At 39.8% G+C, this 17,908-nt stretch overlaps 2 protein-coding genes across 11 annotated transcripts in view; one reads left to right on the top strand and one right to left on the bottom strand.

Moving 5' to 3' along the window:
* The window catches only part of LOC146435489 (pulmonary surfactant-associated protein A-like), a 287,765-nt gene that overhangs the window by 261,662 nt on the left and 8,195 nt on the right, over nucleotides 1-17,908 (bottom strand). The gene's annotated exons all lie outside the window — the stretch shown is intronic.
* RASGEF1A (RasGEF domain family member 1A) overlaps nucleotides 1-17,908 on the top strand; it is a 154,196-nt gene that overhangs the window by 132,685 nt on the left and 3,603 nt on the right. For all 8 annotated transcript variants that reach the window (XM_085064063.1, XM_085064058.1, XM_085064064.1 and 5 more), the window contains 10 exons: nucleotides 3,403-3,531; nucleotides 8,997-9,134; nucleotides 12,441-12,662; nucleotides 12,945-13,019; nucleotides 13,244-13,336; nucleotides 14,920-15,022; nucleotides 15,301-15,380; nucleotides 16,012-16,203; nucleotides 17,376-17,499; nucleotides 17,756-17,828. In XM_085064063.1, coding sequence (XP_084920189.1) covers nucleotides 3,403-3,531; nucleotides 8,997-9,134; nucleotides 12,441-12,662; nucleotides 12,945-13,019; nucleotides 13,244-13,336; nucleotides 14,920-15,022; nucleotides 15,301-15,380; nucleotides 16,012-16,203; nucleotides 17,376-17,499; nucleotides 17,756-17,828 — 1,229 coding nt within the window. The remainder of the gene's footprint in view (nucleotides 1-3,402; nucleotides 3,532-8,996; nucleotides 9,135-12,440; nucleotides 12,663-12,944; nucleotides 13,020-13,243; nucleotides 13,337-14,919; nucleotides 15,023-15,300; nucleotides 15,381-16,011; nucleotides 16,204-17,375; nucleotides 17,500-17,755; nucleotides 17,829-17,908) is intronic.

The raw sequence follows: 17,908 nt of genomic DNA, 5'->3' as shown, positions 1-17,908 counted from the left end.
CAGCACTCATCTGAGTTTTGTGATTACCCCATCTGAGCGCAATGCTCAGAAGGCATTCCCGCCTGTGTGCCCATTGAGCTTATGATCACAGTAACCTTCGGGACAGAAAAAAAGGGAGTGGGGGAGACAGCAAACACAAAGTATCTTTCTGTGCTGGTTAAAGAGGCAAAACAAAAATGTATTTGCCATGTTGGCAGAACACAAGACAGGCAAGGGAGGACAGGAAAGATAAGCGCCTACATTTGTGTACTGCTCTTTTGAGTCTTGTTTGTGTATGGGGACTTGCTCAGCACATAGAAAAATGTATACTCATGAGACAGAGGAGTTCAGGAGGTTAGGAATGGAATGTACCAGTCTGCAACCCTTGTGCCCAAGCAAGAAAATATTTGAAGAAAATATTTCACAAACACAAAGTTCCAGAATGAGCAGTGAGTGCACACAGAGAAATTTTATTTTTTTTCCCCTCCTCAAGAAGTCATCAGTGCATTCTTGGGTCAGAGAATAACAATTCCTTCTTTAGTCTTGTGCACTCACACTCGTCTTTTTTTTTTTTTTTTAATATAATTCAGCTCATCTCTTAGCAACAACTTTAGGCACTAAAGGAATCTGGCTTCTTATTCTCTTGCAAAGCACAAGCCCCTTTTGTGTCAACGTATGTTCTTCCAAGTGCAGAAAGGACTTTTTTTTTTTTTGCCTCTCCTCCCAAATACCTGTCACTTTCAGGATAAATAGAGCTTAACTTTCACTCTTATGGCTTATGGAAGCATTTTAAAATCATTCTTTATCAAACCAGCTAGCTTCAGAGCTAAGTTTCCTTCTTCAAACCATCCTCTTCATGACAGAGGACTGCCTGAGAGACTGTAGGTTTTTACGCTGTTATGACATTTAACCTATATGTGTACAGTAGTGCAGATGCAGCAAATCACATAAACCCTTGATCTAGATAAGGCATATGGCATTAGTATGAAATCTTTACTATCTAAAACAACTGGGTTCCTAGCCCCTGTCACCAGTAAGCTGAAATGCATGGCTTAGTTCAGTCTGAAACTTATTGGATAAGGAATGGCTACTAGCAGAGAAGCACGGAGATGAGGGGTCAGTATTGCTGTCATTTTTAATTTGGTTCTTAATTGTAATCCTTGTCTGTGTTAGTAATAAAATTATCAAAAACCCCCCAATTAGATACCAGTATAGTATAAACCAGCATATCTTGATTGACCACAATGGAACAATTTTGTTTTCCAAAGTGATGAACCTAACCTTAGTTCCAATTAAGAGACTTTAAAAAATTAAATAAAAATACAGCAGATGGGTTCCAGAAGGAATAATAATTTGTTTCTGGAATCTAAAAGTCCAGTGCTGTGTGAAAAAGCATTGCATGGGTACATTACAGCTATTAGCAATTACAGAGACACATCAGCAAGCCCAAAATGAAAAGTACACACTGTCATAGCCTGCATCTTCCTGCATCTTGCCAGTTCCAAACTTCTGTGAGCATCCTATAAACCACTATCAAAGAAACCAAATAAAAGCACAGGTCATCTGTGTCACACTTTTCTTGCTGTGTAACAGCAGGGAAACAATGCTGTGAGTGTCCCTTTCTCAGAGTCACTCTGGATGAACACTGTGCCACATCACACAGGCTTCCACCAAGGGGACCAACACTAGAATTACTATGAGAAGCAAAATTACATCTTTGCTTAAAAGAATGTTTTCCAGCTTATGAGAGCAAAGGTCACTGCCAGGGCAGTGTGGCTTAAGTTGTGTTTCTCTGCTACTTACACATGCAGACATCTTTCAGACAGGCCTAAAAACTCCCAAAACAAGAATGTGAGGAAGGGATCAAAGGGTCACATGCTTTTTTTTTTTGCCCCACCCATCTCATCTCTCAAATACAAAATACAGTAAAAGTGAGGGCTGCTTCAGGTCTTCAGTGCAAAAGTTTTCACACAGCCTAGTGACACACCCAACAGCTAAATTCCTGTTCCACATAGTCCAGACTCACAGTTTTAAGTCCAGGGACAACAATGACAGCAATGAACACATAAGATAGCTACAAAATATAACAGGGGATAACTAGGCATAGTTAAACACACACCTCCGACCCCAAATCTCACAACCCAACACTATTCTTCAGTAGTTAGTGCTAAATCTGTATTATAGGGCACACTAAGTACTAGAGAAGTGAAAACATCTTTCAGTAATAGCACACTTTATTATGATGAGAGAGAGAAACCCCATAACCTCTTTGGGCTCATAAAGATACTATTCTTGTTTAACTACAAGTGTGTTTTACAGACTGCAAGGAGCAGAATTTGGTAGCTGATAGCAGAGATACCATATTGTAGACAACTGGCCCTAAGATTTCAGCTATCTCAATTTACTTGCCCAGTCCAAGGTGGTGCATGCTCATATTGACTATTGAAATGCACTTGGCTGCGTCCTGCCAACTCACATTACTAAGGCCTGGTCAAAGTAACAGTGCACATTTCAAACATAACAAAGGTTAATTGAAATACTTTGTCAGGGAGATCCCCTATAATTTCCCAACTCCAAATTTTGTCAAAAAGCGTAAGGGAAAAATGGAAGTATTCATGAGATGCTACTGTTATTAGTCAGGTAATTACAGTGCAATACAGAAGCCTGGTTTCAAGCACTGGACCAAGACTAGGACACAAACACATCCTCGCTTCAATTCAACTATCCAGAATATGATACAATGGATACATGTCCAGAGTGCCACACAATGAGTCACAGCTTTTGAAATACAAGTGGAGAGGCTGTTTTTAATGAGACATCATCATTGTTGGTATTGATTAGCAGTGTTCATATTCAAAAGACTCTGAAACAAACCTCAAACAAGTAAAGTCAGGCTTAAAACTAAAATATTGTCACAGCTTCCCAATCTAAGTGAAAACTTATCAGTGATTGTGGGGAAAAAGGAACAAAAATCCCTATATATGAAGAAATTACAGCTGTGGTTTGAAATACACATGAAGCAGTTTCCTGCAGCTCAGTGAAAAACAATCACTCCTAAGGAAACAAAGCATCATTAAGTTGTGGTGTTTAAGACACCACAGTTTAACACCCTACATTTAGACATATATCGCTTGTGGTTTTGGTAAGCAATGACTAATTAGGCACACTAAGTTTGGCATTTTAAAAGGAAATGATTTGATGACTGGAAAACCCCACAGTTAACAGCCTTGAAGCCTATAGCATTTCCTTTTAACAGAGCTAGAAAAGACCAACATTTCTCTGGAGACAGGAAAAATTATAGAAATTTAAACGAAGGAAAGTTACATTTGTAGTTTACGGAATAGTTTTTCCAAGGAAGACAGATCAGTTTTGCTAAAGTTTAACTTGTTTTGTTGTTTCTCTTTCCTTTTTCTCCTTCCACAGAGAACTTACATCTTCACTTTCTTACTGAGCTCACGAGTCTTCATTCACCCACACGAGCTCCTGGCCAAAGTGGGGCAGATCTGCATTAAACAGAAGCAGCAGCTGGAAACGGGGACTGAGGCAGAAAAGGTAAATGGACCATTATGTCCTTCAGTTAGTTGAGCTACTGTCATTTATTTTCCACTCTCTCCTTGCACAGTAAAGCTAAATAAGCTTATAAAGAATAAAAGGAAATTGTAATTGGCATTTGTTGCTGGATGGACTTTAAATTGGGTCTTTTTCCTTGAAGTACCTTTACTTCATTTGCTACAGAGGTTATGTCCCACCTGACCAGTCAGCTGCAGGTCAGTGCTGGGCATGGAACAATGTGGATCTGCCCTGAAACCTGCCCAGCAAGCTGGTTTGCACTTCTGAGCTTTCACCAAATAGGTTTCTCTGGCATCTGATCTTCCTTTTCTCCCATCAGCCTCACCATCCTATTAGAGTTAATAACAACCTCTGCTGTAGGTTCCTGTTGGGGTATTTTAAGTCAGTGTAACAGTAAATTGGAAAGTCACCTCTCACAAAAATTAAGAGATGCATTTAATTTAAAATGGTAACCTGCACTGACATATTTTACTACAATCAATTAAATCAAACTTAGATCTGTCTAAGTGTCACCATTTGCAAAGTGTGTACTGAAGGACTTTTGACTGAAACTGAAGTTCCAGAAAAGCCCAAGCTGGGAAGCAAATAAGAGTGACAGAAGGAGGATGGTACTAACAAGTATTTAAAAACCAAAATTGCAGTGCAAGTCCTGGGCATGTTTTGGAACCTTTCTTCTCTGAAACAAACTACATGCTCACATTCCTAATCTTCAGCACATTAATAGTCCCATTTTGCTTTTTCCTTGATGTATCAGCACTCTGAGTGAGGAGCACAAAAGGCAACTCTGGTTTGTCAAGAGAGAGTTTTTGACAGCAATACTGCCCTAAGGGCTTCTTTGTCCCCTCTATTCCTGATGTGCAGCCTCTTATTAATGTCACAAAATTGCCTCACAGGACAAACTAACCATGGTGCAAAATAACTTTCATCCAGGTCAGTCCCCTGATCTACTTTCCAAATATCTGCATAGCCCATCCTGTAGGTGCTGGGGAAACCAAGGGGTCAGGGAAAGAAGGTGCCAGAATGACTGCATCCAGTTTTGTACTCAGAGGTGATAATTGTCCCCAGCACCACTGCCAAACTTAATTTGTGACTGAGCAAACCCTGCTCTCTAAGTTGTAATGGTTCCTCAGCAACATGGAACTAAACAACAGAGATGGGAACTTCTAAAAGATGCCAGGACCATCTGAAATATGGAATGAGTCAATCTTAGCTGTAGACATCTAAACGGAAAGACTTCTGTGAGTAGAAAGTGTCCAAATACATCTGTGAAATACTTGGATTTAAAATGAATGGGATATAAGATGAAACCTTTGTGAACAACAATGCACTTCAGAGATTTTCAAACAAAAGTTGTCTCTGGGGACTAAATCAGCTGGCTGTTTGGAGATACAATGCTAATTTTAAAGTAGTATAAATGTGGCTTCTCTGCAGATGTGCTAAAAAGTCATGGCTTCCAAACAGAAATGAAATAGCATTACATGGTAACAACAGGATGTCCAACAGAGCAGCTCATGTTCCAAACACCCACACTCTTACACCTTCTGCTGACAATTTGGAAATGGGCCTACAGCAAAACCAGCAACCAGCAGAGTGACAATAAAACACTTTTGGGAGGTGGCTTTAATTTACATGCTTTTCTGGTTGCTCTTTTTACTATGCCCTCGATCCCTTCCTACTTCCTTAATATAAGCTGTAATTTTTTCCTGCCTTCTAAATACAGACTTCTTGGAAAACACTACCTAAACTTCTGACATTCATCTCAAATTACTACTTTACTGCCCTCTACTGCAAGCACCTGTATGTTTTACAGAACAGTTTGGCCACTAGCATTTGCAAACATTTGTTTTTCTATGTGGCAACAAATCAAATCTCATTTCACGCACAGCATACAAACTCTTGACTCAAGACACCTTAATGGATTATGACTGTGAATACTTAAGAGTATCATCAGCTACCAGCACCTTCTAATTAAGTGGCTGCCTAGCAGGAAATAGCTGACAAAAGCAGTTAAAGCATCTCTGATCATTTCTGATAGAGTTTGCTTATGCAAATCTCTTAAGACAAGCTGGGCAACTAGGTGCCTGGATAGCATGTGAGCTGAAAAAGTGGCAAGAAACCAGGTTTTGAGGTTACACACCACAATATTTATCATTCTGTTGGTTTTGACATTACTGGCTAGCCAAAGAGTTCTACAGAAATACAACCCAGAGAAATGTGGATTGAAAAGAAAAACACTCTGGGGTGTCTTGGAGCCTGCTTAGAGTCCTTTTAACTACTCAAAAAAAGGAAGAACTTCACAGTTCAAGACATCAATTTTAACATACAAGTCAGTAGTTAAGCTTGACCATAAAGGAAAAAAAATTAACTCTCCATAAGTACATTAGATTGGAAAGTCTCAAACAAGATTATCAGAAAAAAATCACTTGTATAGTATTCTTGAATGGAAAAAAACCCGTTGTTAAAACTGTGGTGCGTTTTTTTCTACAGGTTGAGAGTATTTTGTATATCTAAAGTTAAAGAAGTAATAAATGAAAGTAAAAGTTAGTTTCTATTACATTTGTTTTTCCTGCCTTGGAATATATAAGTGCTTTCAAAAAGGACTATTTCTCCTGGGTTTTGTTGCCAGTGCTCCTTTTTTATTTAAAATTAAAATTTAAAAATAAAATTTAATTTTATTAAAATTAAAAAATACTCATAACCAGGTCATTGCCATTAAATCTTTCCTACAAGCCCTGCTATTGCCCTCCTTTCTAACTGGAGTTGTTTTTCAGTCCTGTCTTGTCTCATGCATAACAGGGCCAATCCACAGTACTTAGATTAATAGAATTATTTCTCTTATGAAAGAAATATTTATGGGAGAAGTATTCCCATGGACTCCAGAGAACTCTGTCAAGCCTCACAAGGGGAGGCTCATGTCTAGAGAAAGACTACACGAAAGTAGGTTGGTAGGTTTACTGCAGCCATGACAGAAAGGAAACTCTGCTGCTACCCACAGCTCTGTGGGATTTCCATCTGGGTTACCACATGCATCCAGCCTGTCACGCTGCTTTGGGCTTCAGCAGAGGGCACAGGAAACAAATCCCATCTTCTGCTAAACTGAGCTCTTTTAGCATTGTTCTCCAAGTGAACACTTCTTTTTGTGAGTGTTAAAAAGCATCTGGTGTAAGATTAAGATGTTTTAGACCTGAAGAGTGACACAGTTTGTAGTTTGTCCTGCAATATGCTTGGCTTTACATAGAAGGAGCCAAACCATAATAACTCGAGAGTAGATACAAGAGATAAAAAGTCAGTGCTCATAATTCACTGTGTTTTAAGCTGTGCATGGTGTATAATTTGGGGTAATTTGGCTAAGTCCTACAAGTGAGGCACAAAGCTTCATTTTGCTCCTTCAAATCTCTTCCTTCTATATCCTAAAAAAATTGGTGAAATACAGCCTGGTGTTACACTGCACCTAATTCAAATCAAGACAGCTAATGCTACCCCTTGAGTGGGCTCCTGCTCTTTAAGGAGCAATCTTAAACACACCAGCATTAAAAAAGTGTCAGCTGTGACTGCTTTAGTCTCTTCTACTGCTGGGGTCAGTCTAGACAAACCATAAATTCTTTATGAGCTGAGTGTTCATATGGAGACCCTTGCCATGGCCTAAGGTGGGATTTTGAAACCCTTCTGCCCTCACCCCTCCTTTTTCAGTTCCAAAAATTAAAAAGAAAAGATAGTCAGGATGATTAATACTAAAAAACAGCTCTGTAGCAGCTTTTGGTAAACAGAAGTGGAGTAGGCACATACCTATTAACTTTAATTGAATGGAAGTGCACTCCCTGGCTAATTAATTGTCTATTACCACCTACAGATTATTCTTTTAATAATGTCAGGCTCCATGCATTTCCTGGCAAATAAGTATAAATTGTCTTTTCCCCAAGGCAGATGACAGTGGGAGTTTGGAGGACAGACAGCTATAATCTGGAACTCTGTCCCATACTGCTGAGAAATACCTTGAAGCTCCACACGAGGGGCACTGACAGGCACTGCTGGCAAAAAGAATGGTGATGGTTTCTTTTTGCCCTCCCTATCCAGCTATTCTGTGCTTCTCTCCTTAGCAGTGCCAATTAAATGCTGTCAATAACAATAGGGAGGAAGTGTGTGCTAGTAGATGGCCGTTTGCAGGTCTTAAAAGAACCAAAACCAAACAACCCCGAGAAAATCCCCTCTAGACTTACAAGGACTACTGGCTTATTGTCAGATTGAGGATTCAAGGCTGCATGGCTTAACTTTGAAGTTTTACCAATAATTACTAATAGTCTCACTGACTATATAATAGTGACATGTAAGGAAAAAAAAAACAAGCAAAACCAGCTTTATTTAGTTGACCTTTGGTTTCGATTAAATAAACTGGGATATTCCACGATGAGATGACGTTTTGGGAGGAGGTTCTACCATTACTGGGAAGACATTCTCTGTCCTACAGCAGTTTCCTGCAGTGACACTCACATGCTCAGTGTCCAGTGAGGGAAGGGCTGTGCTGTGCCTGGGGAGAGGGAACTGCTGCCTGTGGGGACTTGTGCACTCACACAAGTGGGGAGGGAACACACAGGAAAGCTTCCTTTTTCCTCAGTGCATCACAAGTTGGGTAGGAGAATAAACACAACCTGAATTCAGGTTTGATTCTTCTTGTTCATTAAAAGTGCTCTTAGCACTCACACTCCCAATTTTACAAAAGTGCTCCCTTGGATGCACTGATGCTGCTGTCCACTGATACAATGGAGAGTGGAGAGTAATTGGCATCCAATTCAGGTCTAACTGATGAAAAGCCTTAGAAGATTCACAGGTAACAAAAATTAGAAGTGTACTCTCCCTGCCCATTCTGTGGTTGATAGCTTTTTGAGCAAAAGCCAATAGTTTTGCCACTATTTGCCAAAGTCTGTTTTGATTTAGACTTCATGGAGAGAACACACACATCTTTCCTGTCATTCATTTATTTAATATACAGCTCAGTCTGGACAGACTAATAAATTCTATAGAACAGAAATGTCTTTGTGAGTGTTTCTCACAGAAGACAGTTGCTAGAGTGCTGTGGTTTGTAGACATTTGGATTCAAACACTAAGGTACTGCTGCCTCAAATGGCATAAATCAGCCTAAATCCCATGGACTTCAGTTAAATAAGTCACTTGAACTATTCTGTCTCTTCCTGGTTTTATACAACTAACCTTGAAAATATCTTCAAAGCGTTGAGTAAGAGACATTACCAAGCTATCATGAAAGGAGGCTAAATGATACTATTTAGGAATCTAGCTCACAGTTAAACACATTCTTTTTTTGTTCCCATCACCTGCCATTAATGCAAAGTATTTTCAAGGGTGTCTCTGGATTTCTGTGAACTTTTATCATCTAATTTAATCTACAGTCAGACAGGTCTACAGTCAGTAATCAACTCACTGTTTCTTTCTAGGCAAAACTAAAATCCTTCGCTGCCAAAATCATTCAGCTCCTGAAGGAATGGACTGAAACTTTCCCCTATGATTTCCAAGATGAAAAATCCATGAAAGAGTTGAAGGAGATTGCTCACAGGATCACACAATGTGATGAGGTAGGGGTGGGAGGGAAAAAAAAAAGTGCTAAAGCAGCATTTGTCAACTGTTACATGAACTGTGCCATATTCTATACAATCCTGCAGGCAGTATTTTCTAAATGAACTCCAGCAGCAGTTGCTCAGCTGTCAGGGTAACCACAGGACATGGGCTGCCTGAGGGACTTAATGGTCCATTAGCAGAAACTGTCTATGTCTAATCACCACGTGGAAGAAGAGACAAAACAGTCATGACAATATGAAAAATGACTGTGGTGCAGAAGAAGAAAGACCAGAAACTATAAAAACTATAAAAAAGGATGGTTTAATAATGAGTTACATACCATCCTTTGTACATTGTTACTGCTCTGTGTGTCTAAATTCTGCAAGATTTACCAACTAGTTACATCAAAGGGACTCTTGGCCAAGGTGAAGATGTTTGTAATCTAGTAGCTCATTCCCAGCTTCTGACAATAATTAGCAGGTGGTTTATTGCCATATTTCAGGTGACAGGCATGGTATTTCCACAAAGCAAGTCATCTTTCCGCTCTGCAGGCTAGTCCATCACCAGTCTCAACAGCTCTGAGTTTCTAGCCTGTGAAGAAAACTAGACCTTGACAAAGACTCCTAAAGCAACTAGATAAAGCAAATTAGAATCCAACATGGGATGCTGGTTTTGGGGGCAGAGCAAGGGGGCCAGAGGAGGGGGGATGTTGGGGTTTTTTGTTTGTTTTGGCTTTTTACCAACAATGACAAAGCCCACATTGTTTGTTCATTGAGAAAATCACTGTTAGCAACCCATAAACGGAAGAGTATAATCAAGAACTGCAAGAGCATTAGTTGTAAAGTGTTTATAGGAACTTGAAGTCTTACTTCTATAGAAGTGGAAGCTTCTCATTGTTTTTAAACCCACAACTTCAAGATATTTTTGAGAACAATTAGGAGGAACTGGGAAGACAGTTGTATTATGTGTTTTTGTTGATTCAAGTACAGAGACAATGAAGAACAACAGGTTTGACAGCACAGCACAAATCAGAGGTAGGACAATACTGTGAGGTGTTACGAAGCCGTCAGAAGGAATTGCGTCGGTTTTGTTGCATCAGCAAAGATGTTTACGTGGGTGCTATATGAGAATTTCAGTGCCTCACTAGGAGGGGAAGAGGAAATAGGACTAAATGCCTTCTCTTCTCTTTGCAGACAAGGGCAAAGGGGTGTATATTTGCAGAGACAGTACTGTGAAAGGGGACTTGGCAGAGGCTTTATTTTGGATCTCTATCTTAGTATTTAATTTGTCTGTTACTTTGAACTAGAAAAAAGTTGTGCCCCTTCTTTCCCCCTTCCTTCCCAAACGAATAATTGTCATTTGAGAAAAACCCATCCTCATGGAATGGCTCAGTGCTGTGGTGTCCAAGGCATCTGATGACATCCATTAATTACAGCACCTCCATATTTACCCCCTTAACAAGGCTAACAGCCAAGTGTCATCAAGAGCTATGCCCCATCTGACCCCTAGGAAATACTCATTTGACACTGACAAAAAGCAGCTCTAGCTCTAAGTTTTTGTTACCACATCAAATTAGCCCCCATGCTAATTCCATTGTGGAATTATGGTAAAGGCTGGGGGTTTCTCTCGTATTTTAAAGTTTTTCAAATCCCCTTAGGACACTATACTTTATACATAAGGTAGCAAGTCAGGTGTTGTCCTAGTAGTATCAGACAGCATACCAAATAGCTAAAGCTACAGCCAGGATTGCACCCCAAAGTTAGTAAAAATGAATTCAAACAAGTACAAATCATTGTACAGTCATTGACTTATTTTCCAAAGTTGTAGGGGAAATTAGGGTAAAACTAGTAATGAAAGGAAACTGCTAAAACACTTAAGGACATTTGTCTAAGCATTAAGATGCTAATAAATTCATAATAGCTGAAGTAAGCCATAGCTTTTCATGTCACTGAGTTTCTTTGTTCACTTTTACATAAAACCCTCAACACTCTCACCTATCTTCAAGTTTCATTTCCTGCAATCCTTATCCAGAAAGCACTTCCTCCCTGACACATGGGCAAGCCAGGCATAGTGGCTGAAGACCAACTATTTACAGAGGAAAGCTCAGCATCCCAAGAGCAGAATTCATGCTTTGTTTCAGTCCCCTCCACCAGGCTCCCTTGGCATTTCTCAGCACTTGTAGCACAGTATCACAAATGACTCCAGACAGCTGCTGTTCAGCAGTAATCCAGCCTCAAGATGAGCTACACTGCCTTCAGCTTTTCATTTGATTTCACTTGGGAGTCAGATTATTGCCTTGTAAAGCACTATTCTGACACCATTATTGCTTAATTATAACATGCAATATACAAGTATTTGGTAGTCATAATCTCTCACATCTGCTACATAATTTCAGTTGTCGCTGCACATTAGTGGCTCCTCTGAATGGCCACAGATTCATCGCAGCTCTTTTAGCATGTCCCATGGTGACATACTAGAAAGTGAACCTTGTGGTCAACTTCAAGAAAAGTAATTTGCATGAAAGCAAGAGAACAATTCTGCGAGGAAAAGAAGGACTATCTTTGGTTGAATTAATTTTCCTAGCAGCAGAAGAAACCTGGGTCACTTAAAGCAGTGACAGACAGGATGGAGGGGTAGAAAAGCAATCAAGTTAGCTCTTTGGGGTTGATCTCAGAGAAATATCTATAGGACACAATGGCAGAAAAGAAAAATCACCCAGCAGATGGATTATGTTTGTGTGGCTTTACTTTTCAGTGTATCCTTACAAATCTTATGTTGAAAACCTGCACATGATAAACAGGAAAGGCATTTTAGTTGTCCAAGAACATGATGTACATTGTCCTCTTACATAAATATTTGTATGCTGTAGTGTTCAAAGCCAAGTCAGGATATTTTAGGGGTATATTCCTGGACATAATGTGAATTCCCTGGATTGTGCTTGGGCTAGGCAGACAGGATTAATCAGTGGTTCTGATCAGAATTTGGCACTTGGTACGCAGAAGTTCCAAGAAGCCTTGTGCAAGCAGCTGGAGCACCTTTTGCTGTGCCCACTGCAGCTGCTCACACGGATCATTTGAAATGGGGCACTACCCAAAGGAGCAGACCAGCCAAGCAGAGCTGGGAAGGCAGGCAGGCAGAACAGTGTCATTATGGAGTTGTGTGGCTATGTAGGACAAGGTCATTTGTCACAGAATGATCAGCTCGGAAAAGATGAAAGAAAATGGATAATAGGCATTTATTTTTCCCAGTCAGAAATTCTCTGGTGATCCATGTCTGCAGAAGCTAAAGGTTTTTAGCAGTTGTTGTTTCTGCCTTTTGCTTAGGAAAATGGAACAGTGAAAAAGATCATTAGCCAGATGACACAGAATCTCCTGATGGCCCTCTCTGCACGGAGCCAGTACCAGGAAATCAGAGAGAAATTCCGGCAACCTGTGACTGACAAGGGCACCATCCTCAAAACCAAGCCCCAGTCAACTCAGAAGGACATCCTGAGTGTGTGCTGTGACCCTCTGATCCTGGCACAGCAGCTGACCTACATCGAACTGGTGAGACACTGGTTGGGGTGAAGTATTCTGTTTTCCATTTACCAAATATTAATACACCAATCAATAGGAATATTGCTGTGGTTTCACTGAAAGCCTCCAGTGCTCTAATAAAAAAATACCAAGTCAAGTAATGAACAAGACAAATTAGATACATTGATAAAAGCACCTTACACATCTACACCGTAGGAAGATAAAGTTACCAAAATGTTCTCCTCAATTTGATTTTTTTCACAAAACTCTGTTTGTCTGTACAGTGACAATGTCTCCTCTCTCCAAACACAGGAAAGGGTGAGCAACATTTACCCAGAGGATCTGATGCAGATTGTCAGCCACATGGACTCCCTGGATAATCACAAGGTACAAAAAGGTGTACAGAGGGAAAAAGAAAAAACAGCTAACCAGAGTAAAGAATAACACTCCTTATTTGAGTATATGTGCAAGAAAGACTGACGTTTTCTAACCTTCTTTAGGCTCATGCCTTAAAACACATTCAACAAGATAAGAAAAGAAAGTTTCTCCTTTGGTATGTTGACTTTACCATGATGCAGGAGAGGTTTTACATGTGACCTGTTCTCTTACAGTGCCGAAGTGATGTGACCAAAACCTATAATTTGGAGGCCTATGACAATTGGTTCAATTGTCTCAGCATGCTGGTGGCCACAGAGATTTGTCGGGTAGGTACTCCCAGAAAACAAGATAGCAAAGGGATCCTGGCCTTAAGGACAAGAGGCAGGCAGTGGTCTAAATGAGATTTAAACATTAGCAGTGCAATTAAAGATAATAGCATTATTCAAGCATTAAATTATTTGTATGCTCATATGATTAAGAGTTCAAGGCTATGTTTAACTTTGCATATATTCTCTAGTTTTGTGCAGCTGCATTAGTCATGCAGCGAAATAGAACTCGTGTGGACTGAGTTAGGAGCTCTTCTGGATTTATCTTTTTTTAGATACATCAAAAGATTCTTAAAAATAGTCATCTTTAAATGCAGATTTACCAATAAACAGCTGTCCTTTTACTACATGTAGATAGCATTAGCACTGTCATATATTCACTCATTCTATTCATACAATATTCATTGCAGAAAAATCAAGAATAAGCTTTATTTAAAGTTTGAAAAGAAGGCAGACTACTGGAAATGTTAAAAAAAAGAGGAAGAATAACCTTATTAGAGGTTAAAGTAACTTCTATCAGATAATAAGCAAAGAAATGGAAGGTGTAGTGCCCCAGAAACCTTTTCTTTATTTGCATATGTGTTCTCTTTGTAGCTTATTAGCTTGTTCTTTTTAGATTTCTATTAATTCCAATTCTAGCAAATGGAATTTTTTTCCCCTTACTCCTGCTTGGTCAGTAGCCCTTCTGTGGAAATCCCAATGCCTGCTGCATTTTCATGAAGATCCTAATCTCTCAAGATTTCCTGCCCTCAAATTTATTGCAAAGGCACACCAAGACACTTCCAGAGCTGGCTGGTAGGGCTCATACATTTAGTAAACCATCAAAGAAAGGTTTTAGCACACTGAGGGCTAAGCCAGGCCTTCGACTACTGAACCATTTTCTTTTGATGTGACAGAAACTAAAGTACTTAGGTCATCTGCAGTCAGTGCTTAGGAGCCTTTTTATGTAAAGCCAGACAGAACTTTTAGGTCTAAACAGGAGAAATATTTTCAGGAATGAATGCAATCCAGGCAATAATTAATTTTGCTTTGCCGTTTATCAAAGAATTTGCAAAACAGATGTTCAGCATCACTTGCTTCATCCTAAGCATATTTGCATGAGTGGAAATTTGTATATTTGCTCATTATCACTACCTGCTCTCAACAGGCCATTTAGGAGTACATGCAGCCGAACAAGAACAGCAGGATGTGGCAGTTGCTTTCTCTCACATTTAGGTTCCATGCCCCGATCTTAAATCTCTCCAATACCTTCTCCTCTTCTTGGGAGGTTAAAATGTTTTGCATTTATCCTTCCTGATAGCAGTGACATGTTATCTTCCTTTTCCAGTAACAGGAAATTGCTGAAAGTGTCTAGCTTGCTTATGCAAAATTGCCTAAGACATGGACTTTTTTGTATAAACAAAAGCTGTACTCCCCCAAAACTACACAAGTAATTGGTACTCACCCCAAATATTTCTGCTGTTTTATTAAAAATTAATCTTAACAAAATACCCTGAGGCCTATATTATAATATTTGGCTGGACACCCTCTCCAAAATTCAGACCACTCCTTCCTTCTTAACAGACCTTGGTATTTTTTCCCAGGTTGTAAAGAAAAAGCAGCGTACAAGAATGGTGGAATTTTTCATTGATGTGGCAAGAGAATGCTTCAACATTGGCAATTTCAACTCCATGATGGCTATTATCTGTGAGTATCCTTAACACAGATGAGAAAAGGCACTCCATTTTACAGCCTGACTGGCAAGACTGTGCTCATCCTTGCCCCAAACTGGCCAACTACATTAGCATGCACACTTCCACAGGGACAGATTAACATGTGGGTGGGTGAGCTGTAGCTACAGCTTCTGATTGCCAAGCTGAAATACCTTCCAGAATGTGTGGTGCTGATATAGAAGCCAAGTTATATTAGCCCTGTGGTTTTTTTCAACTCAGTTGTTTCTTTGTCTCCTCTCTCTCTGCATTCAGCTGGCATGAACTTGAGTCCTGTGGCACGGCTAAAGAAAACCTGGTCCAAGGTCAAAACGGCCAAATTTGATGTTTTAGAGGTATGTATGAATTTTTTGCTTTATATAAAAATCTACCAAATAGCCTCATCCAAGCCTCTGCTAATTACTGTGTCAGAGATCAGAGCCACAGCTCTATCAGTGGTCACCAGCACACAGACATTATGAGAGCATTTCCTCCATTTCAAACTCTGTGCTGGTCTGCAAGGAAAAGCTCTCTTTAGATGATTTCTTCCTAGCGTATTTGTGCCCATTTAACTGCAAGGCAGTTTCCACTTCAGTGAATGCTGCCCTTAAAATTAATTAGAGGACTCCACCTAGTGGACACTTCCATGGAAACAAAACCGATTGGAAATTGTCTTAAGAAAGAGGTGACAGCAAATGAGAATTTTGGGGCTTTCCCCAGAGAGTCGTTTATTACTTCCTTTCAGTCTGCTTTGCTTCAATGGTTAATGGAATAGGTGCAAAGCCAGCACAGAACCCTCCTTGCAAATAAGGCAGAAGTCAAAAATACCAGTACCCAGACCTGTGTAGTATAAAGGTACTCTATCTTCAAAGTTTAAAAAGTGGCCAGATGAAGTTATGAAAAATGAACTCCAGTGGTTAGAGAAAACCTTTTTATTTTTAGGAAACACGTATAACTTGGCTGCCTTTTTCACCCCTATAAAACCAGCATCACATGGACCCATCCAGCAACTTCTGCAATTACCGCACAGCGCTGCAAGGAGCAGCTCAGCGCTCACAGACTGCCAACAGCAACCGCGAGAAGATCGTCATCCCGGTGTTCAACCTCTTTATCAAAGACATCTACTTCCTGCACAAGATACACACCAACCGCCTGCCCAACGGGCAGATCAACTTCAAGGTAGGACTGTGCTGCTGCACAATCTGTGCTGCCACTTCAACCTGCTGCACTGCAAGCATTTGCCTCCTAAGGACTTCTGGCTCCTTTCTATTACCAATTCCTTTACAGTCAGTGTGATCCAGACAAAGTGGTGTCATTATCTAGGGGAGATGATTTGAACCAAATTTCTGGGAAAGCCAGTGCGTGCTTTTTTGTGGCAGCAAGCCATGATAGCTGATCAAATTTAATAGGTAACTTCAGCCTAAGTCATGAGTTGAGCTGATTTCACCTCACCAGTTTGGCTAGCTATAAACACTGCACACAACCAGCAAATAGTGATTATCAGATCTGCAAGGGAGGTTCTACAGCTTCTGGGTTCTCCCTCCCCAGTTAGTGAACATATATGTCCAAAAGAACACAGCCTGTCAAAAGTACTTCTTGACAAAATTTGTCATTAGTAAGGCTGTGTAAGGGGAGGGAGGCACACAGAATACACAGGACAAACCCTAAGTAATTATGCATTTATTAACATCCTAGGAAGGAAAGGATATCTAAAGTTCCTACATGTTATTTTGATTATTTTCTTAATTTAAAGAGTGCTTTATGAAAAAAATCAGATATGCCACATTTCAATTGAAGTTTGGAAATGTAAAAAGTAAAGCAAATAAAAACTATTTACTGTCCAGTTCCAGTCACAGGCTAATTTAGACACAAAACACAGAAAATACACATTATAATATATGAAGAAAATATTGATGATGAAAAAATAAAAGCGGAAAGATGAGATGGTTAGCAGAGATATGCTATTCTAAACTTGAGGCTGACAGCAGATGAGGAGCTAGCAGCAAGAGGGGGAGGTGAAGGGAGCAGTTAGAGGAAAGGATATGAAAGAATCCCAGAAGATGCTGAGTTGGGACCAGCAATGATCACTGAGTCCAGCTCCTGGCCCTGCACAACACCACCCCAAGAGTCACCACCCCCTGTGCCTGAGAGCATTGTCCAAATGCTTCTTGAGCTCTGCCAGCCTTGGGGCTGTGACCAATTCCTTAGGGAGCCTGCAAGTCTCAGGAAAGGACAACAAGAGAAGCAGCATGAGTAAGAATAAGGCTGAAAGACTCTGAAATTGAAATGAACTAGTATTTGTTTTCTTTCAAATACTATTTTAATAGTACTCTTTTAATTACTTCATGCAGAAGTTCTGGGAAATTTCAAGACAGATTCATGATTTCCTGACATGGAAGCAGGTTGAGTGTCCTTTTGAAAAAGACAAGAAAATCCAGAGCTATCTACTCACAGCACCTATTTATAGTGAAGAAGGTAAAATCCCTTATTGAACATTATAGTGAGTCTTTCTACATGTTAAAATACAGACAAAATATGTAGATGAAAAATATTAATGTGCAAAACCATATTTGATTAGTAATTTGCTAAATATTACCACTTCCATATTGGCTTTTGATGAGAATAAACTTCATAATGAAGACTGACAAATTACATCTACTATATTGTAACCTTTAGATTTTTTTCAGGTAAAGAACTCGTATCTAATTGTTCTTTTTTTTTTTTTAACCAGCTCTGTTCATTGCATCCTTTGAAAGTGAAGGTCCAGAAAACCACATGGAAAAAGACAGCTGGAAAACACTCAGGTATGAAGCTTCCCCAGAACATGAGACTTTCTGCAGACAGAGAGGCATGTGACCATCAGCTTCTTCTGTCCTATTTGCAT

Source organism: Lichenostomus cassidix, chromosome 6, assembly GCF_008360975.1.
Source record: "Lichenostomus cassidix isolate B80296 chromosome 6, HeHo_3.0, whole genome shotgun sequence".
In the NCBI taxonomy this organism is placed as follows: domain Eukaryota; kingdom Metazoa; phylum Chordata; class Aves; order Passeriformes; family Meliphagidae; genus Lichenostomus; species Lichenostomus cassidix.
The sequence above is the reverse complement of the archived record's forward strand: the minus strand, read 5'-3'. Positions and strand labels throughout refer to the sequence as shown.